The 6,000-nt window shown below is 43.2% G+C and overlaps 1 protein-coding gene across 4 annotated transcripts in view; it reads right to left on the bottom strand.

Annotated features, from left to right (window-relative positions):
- Positions 1–427: 427 nt before the first annotated feature.
- Positions 428–6,000, bottom strand: part of LOC146194126 (tRNA pseudouridine synthase-like 1) — a 173,397-nt gene continuing 167,824 nt past the window's right edge. For 3 of the 4 annotated variants that reach the window (XM_084597253.1, XM_084597256.1, XM_084597254.1), the window contains 2 exons: positions 1,117–1,294; positions 428–617 (listed from right to left, as the gene is read on the bottom strand). In XM_084597253.1, the coding sequence (XP_084453379.1) occupies positions 484–617; positions 1,117–1,294 (312 nt within the window). In that variant the 3' untranslated portion in view covers positions 428–483. The remainder of the gene's footprint in view (positions 618–1,116; positions 1,295–6,000) is intronic. The other variant, XM_084597257.1, reaches the window with a different exon arrangement.

The raw sequence follows: 6,000 nt of genomic DNA, 5'->3' as shown, positions 1-6,000 counted from the left end.
CTACCCTGCATCCTAGAACAGATTGCGAAATATGACACGTCCATTCGAAAGAGGAATATTGTGAAAGCATTGCGAAATGAGAGCTCGATCCATTTTATTTAGTTATTCATATACTTACTGTGCCCAACGGCCATTGCAGGGGGAAAATGTTTGTGCACGTAGCACAGTGCAAGAATAAACATAGAATAAGAAAAAACAGTAGGTCAATGATACATACATATACAAAAAAGCTGTAATGCTGCAAAAAATAATTTAGGAAAAAATCACACAAAGTTAATATATAAATGACCTGGATGAGTAACACCTCATAAGCGGTTCAAAGAAACGAAAACAATAAAAGGTGAGAGACAAACGAAAAAAAAAATTAGGAAATAACTAAAATGTCTACATCATCACAAATAAGATCAATAGAATATGTACAAAGCTGTGCATGGCCTAAAACACATTGCTTTATTACATGTGTGACAATACTGCCACACGGTTTCAGGACAAAGCTTGCTCACTCCGGTAGTCATCACCCTCGTCCCTGTTTTCATCTTCATTCTCTATGGCTGCCACTGGCTTGGTCCGGTAAAATTCAGCCACGTCTTCTGGCATCTCCGCATCTCCAATCAGGTCTGCGGAAGAGCACCAGAATGCATAGCACATGCAAGTCATGCTACACCACTCTAATCTGATGCACTTAGGCATCAAAGCATGCTACTACTTAAAAAGTTAATGAAAAAGCATGTTGTAAGCCACCTCACAGCAACAGCACTAAGAAGTAAGATGTCACAAACATCCCAGTAGTTGTGTCGTAATGCCAGTATTCTGTAGTTTCGTAGTACTTTGCCTACAATCGGTTGTACTTTCCTGTTGTAACCAGACATCTTACTACAGAAATTTCTCTTGTCTACTGCGAAAAACCACTCTGCTGTGAAATCGAAAATATTTTGAGGCTTTTCCGACTAGGACTCTTGCGTTCACTGTACCTTTTTACGTTTTTTTAGCAGTCATGCCTCGGACCAGCTGCTGGCTCTGGGAGTGCCATAAGGCCAAGTGTGGCATGCAGCGCAGTTATGGCTGGTTCTTTGGCCAAACCTTACACAAACAACTGGCCAATCATGCTTGACTCACGTGCTGGGTCATAGTGGACCTGTGCCAGGTAGAGTCCGCAGGCAGGCACCACCCTCACTCCGCCGGGCCAGGCCTCCTTGCTTGGGTTGGCTAGCAGACTGCGCACCAGGGCCAGGCAGTCAGCCCCAGGAACATGGGGAGACGCAGCGTGCAGCACCACACTCACCATGCGACGTACCTGGGCCATTTACAATGCTCCAGCTTGTAGGGCCAGAACAGTAATTAAAGAAACAGGCAAAAAAAAACCAAAGCACACATCACATTATTCTAGCCTTCTGAAGACATGAAGGTCATTGAGAACACTTGGCAAGAAGTCACCAACATCATAACTTGTCGGGGATAAAATGAAGACAAGCGAAATTCATTAGTACAGAGGTAGTAAAGTCGCTTGAAGGGGTTTGGTCCAGACATTTACATCAGTGAACACTGCCCTATTTTTATGACCTATATCAGAAAAGCAAATTGAGGCCAAGAACTCAACGATGTTTTTACATATTTCAAGCAAAGCACTGAAGTAATTTAAAAACAATACTAGTCCAGAGAATATTCAAACTCCTGTTGACAAAGCATACTCCAGTGTTCCAGAAATATCTACATAGGTCTTTACAGCACATTTAGAATTAAGAACAATTATCCTCATCAGCCAGACTATACCCACTGCAGGGCGAAGGCCTCTCCCATTTTCCTCCAATTAACCTGGTCCTGTGCGAGTTGCATCCACTTGACCCCTCCAAATTTCTTAATCTCATCCACTCACCTAACTTTCTGCCGCCCCCTGCTATGCTTTCCATCCCTTGGAATCGATTCAATTTGTTACCCTAAGCGATTATCGGTCGTCCTCTCTACACATTACATGCCCTGCCCATGCCCATTATTCTTCTTGATTTCCACTAGGATGTCATTACCTCAAGTTATTTCTCTGACCCACTCTGCACGTTTCCCATGCCTTAATCTTACCCCTACCATTTTTCGTTCCATAGCCCTCTGTGTTCTCCTCAACTTAGGTAGAACCCTTTTCGTTAGCCTCCTTAAGAATAAAGTGTCCTAAAAAGGCAGCAGCATTCGAAACCAATAAAGAAAGAACTTTCAATTTCTTCACTTATGAACAGAAGAAAACTAAATAATTTAAAGCTTTTGGAAATAAGCTAAGTGCTACGCAAAGGCAAGCTCAGAAAGCTACCATGTTAATCTGTATATGAAGTAAGCCAAAAACAGCCAGATGTGATTCAGAAAACCATCAATATTGTACTAGACAGAGGCAACAGTGATTGACCTAAGTGGTAATGCTTTTGCTGATCATTTTACCAATGTTTCAAATCAACAATTTGAAGGGCCCCTGAAATGCTACCTGGGGTAAAATTCTAATGCAAGCAGTTCAGAGAGGTGGTTATTGTGAGTACTCAAGTCAGATTTGAAAGCTTTACGTGGAGCTGATAATTTGCAAATAATTTTGGTCCTGGCGATGGCACATCGCCGCGCGCACCCGCTCCCAGGTTAGACATGATGGGGCGATTTGTTTTCTTCTTTTTTTTTCTTGCAGGGAGAAAAGGAGGAGCATCATTTTCAGTCACCCATGTGTTCAGTGCTAAAGAAACTAGGTTAAACATTTTTGTGTTGCAGAGACTGCATATTTTATAACCCGCTCCCAGGTTAGACATGATGGGGCGATTTGTTTTCTTCTTTTTTTTTCTTGCAGGGAGAAAAGGAGGAGCATCATTTTCAGTCACCCATGTGTTCAGTGCTAAAGAAACTAGGTTAAACATTTTTGTGTTGCAGAGACTGCATATTTTATAATTCTAGTGAACAACTTTTCATGGTTGAGCAGAGAATAGGTTTGGGCATGTTGGTGATTCATTCTAAGCAGGAAATAATAGCGCACAAAGGAAGACGGGACAAGCAATAAGATCTCAGTTGACAGCGCTGGTCCGTGTCCAATCGCTCATCCCGTTTTCCTTTGTGTGCTATTATTTCCAGCTTGGCTTTTCATAGACCCTTTAACCACAATGGGCACCAGTAGCCCTGAAATCATCTCTCTTTGCCCAACAGATGAAAATGAAGTACATATACTCCATTAGTGTTAGGTCCACTGCTCAAATTTTCGAGTTTTGCATTATGAGTGGACATACTACTTCATGCATTTCACAGATGGCACCACATATTCGCATGCTGCATGTTGTTTTACCTCATGTTGCACAGCAAACATCGTCATCTTCAACGTCGTGCCCAAGCATGAGAGCACTATACATGGTATCACTGCAGCCGATCATGCATTGCTTATAACTGCAACATAGTCTTGCCCTGTGCAGTAAACATCATTGCCTTCATCAAGTTTCAATTGCAAAACGCTCTCACACTGTTCACTGAGCACCATAATGTCAACGAAGTTCCATCTGCGTCGCTCCTTCATTTCACCTAAGTAAATATGCAATACACAAACTCCACCCCACTAAAGACAGACCGCAGCCATGCCAGGCAGGCTGCCGAGACAGAAGAAGGCAGACTAAACCACTGCCAAGATCGAAGCGGAAGCAATGGCTGCAGCTTGTGGCTAATACTCGTGAAACTTGGCTCAAGGATAGTTGAACCTTTACAATTTTTTATGTTGAAAACACATTTTGACAACATTCAAATAAAGCCAGTAAACTAGGTAAATTAACTTATTAGTCTTAACTTGGCAGCAGAATCAGCTATGTTTCCTAAGAGTATGGAGCAAGAGCCGTTGTAATATTTAGGGTTGGAAACAGGAATGAAGCCACAAATTATCGGCCAATTTGTACAGTGAAAGCTCGTTAATTCGACCCCCGTAAATTCGGCAAATCGGTTAATTCGACGTGCACGCGAGGTCCCTCCAATTATACATAGGAGTCCATGGGGCCAAACGCTCGTTAATTTGACTAAATTTTGCTGTGCGTCGGTTAATTAGATGTAGCTCCGTAGCCCCGTAGCGAGCCATTTCGCATTTCACTGCGGAAGGGGTAAAAAAAAAAAAACACGGCCAAGAGCGGCGCTAGCGTGAAGCTGAGGAAAAAAAAAAAGGCAGAGTATGCCATCCGCACTGTCATTGCCATTAGCAGAATCACGCGAGGGGAACGAGGTCAGCCAAAAGTTCGTTCTTTCCTAGCCCTAACTTCGCGCAGTGGAGTCGTCGAGCTTCGCCTCAGCGTGTGTCGTCGCCACGTGCTTTTTGCATCTACGGTCACGCTTCGCCTATGTGTTTACTGTGCTGCGTGTGTGTATAGAGTGCTGTGCCTGCGCATCTTGACGCTGAGTGCTGCTGCGATGGCACCAGCAAAGCGGCCGAAGTATGAAGCGAAGGACCTGGCCACAAAAGTGCAAATATTGAAGGTGATCAAGGACAGCGTTTCACGCCAAGACGTGATAAACAAGTATGGCGTGAAGAGGACAACCTTGGCCACGTATGTCAAAAATGAAAAGAGCATCTTGGAGGCGTTCGACAGTGAAAGCTTCAATGCTAAGAGGAAAAGACTGCAGACGGCGGCTTGCTGATTACATCACCATCGATGATGGCATCGCAGTCGCCGGACAGCTGACTGAGGACGACATAATTCAGGAAGTTAAAAGTATCGGCAATGATGATTCATCAGAAGATGATTGTGAACAGCTGCCCCTGCCGTCGAAGCGCACGGCTAAAGAAGCCGAAGAAGCACTGTCCGTTCTGGAAGAATTCTGCGAACAGATTACCAATGGTGCGCATGCCATGGAGCATCTGGCAGCGATTAGCGCTATTGTCGCCGGTCAAATTCGCCCGAAAAAACAGATGGTGATAACTAACTTCTTTACCAAATAAAGGTATGTCATCCAGGGGCTCATTTCATAGTCCTTTTTTTTTATTTCATTCGATAATTTGACAGTCGGATAATTTCACGGTCCCGTCGATGTCGAATTAACGAGCTTTTACTGTATAACGCTTGTTTTCTCCAGAGAAATAGACAGGATTATTTACCTATGTGTAATACAACCTTTATATAAAACTAGGGCTTTGATCGTTAGTTGCAAAATGCTACATATTGATTGTTGCAGTGACACCTCTAGGAGGTATCTATTTCCTGAAACCTTTTTCTGCATTCTGATTTTCTACCCATCCTACTCAGCAACGAACATCTGCCGCTGCCTTGTAAATGGCTCCAGGCCTCAGTCAATTGCTGGCTCCATCCAACATTCTGGCAAATGTTTCTGCCATAAGTCACCTTTGAAACAGGAGGTCTGTCTGAAAGCTTGGGGCCTCCATACCCACTTTTGAGAAAATAAACGTGAAAAAATAGTCTTCATGTGTGCAAAATCAAGCACACGTTGCTTGGAACTTTGACATTTTTCGAAAGCACTAAAACAACATAGAGAAGAAACGGACAAGCGCTACCTTATTTCGTGAAACCACAAGTGCTATATACAGTCCACAAACGCTTCAAAGACATGGCAATAGTCTGCACGTGCGCGATAACAAAGTGTAGCTGCCGGAACTGATGGAAACAAAGACTTGCAAAACTAGGTCGATACACTAAGGAATGCAAGTTCTTTTCTTTGACAATGAAATCGAAGGTGCGCTAACATAGGTGATTCCCAGTGATGCTATTTTCTGGGCTTCTATAATCTCTATGGTGAGTTGGTCCCGACTACACCCGATGATATGGCACTGATTTAACAATAGAGCACAGTTACCCCACTTACTGCAGTCAATGGCTAGGTTGCTTCCGGAAGAATTCCTAACATTATTGTTGAGCTAGCATAGCCGGTCGTTGAGATAACAACCTGTTTGTCCAACATAATTTTTACAACAAGATAGAGGGATGCAATAGACAATGCAATCTACACAGTCCACGTACACTGTTTAGTGTTTAATGCTACATGCTTCTTTGTATGAAGAGT

Source organism: Amblyomma maculatum, chromosome 3 (genome assembly GCF_055883805.1).
Source record: "Amblyomma maculatum isolate TAMU_Amacu chromosome 3, ASM5588380v1, whole genome shotgun sequence".
Lineage (NCBI taxonomy): Eukaryota > Metazoa > Arthropoda > Arachnida > Ixodida > Ixodidae > Amblyomma > Amblyomma maculatum.
This window is presented reverse-complemented; position numbering and strand designations above follow the sequence as displayed.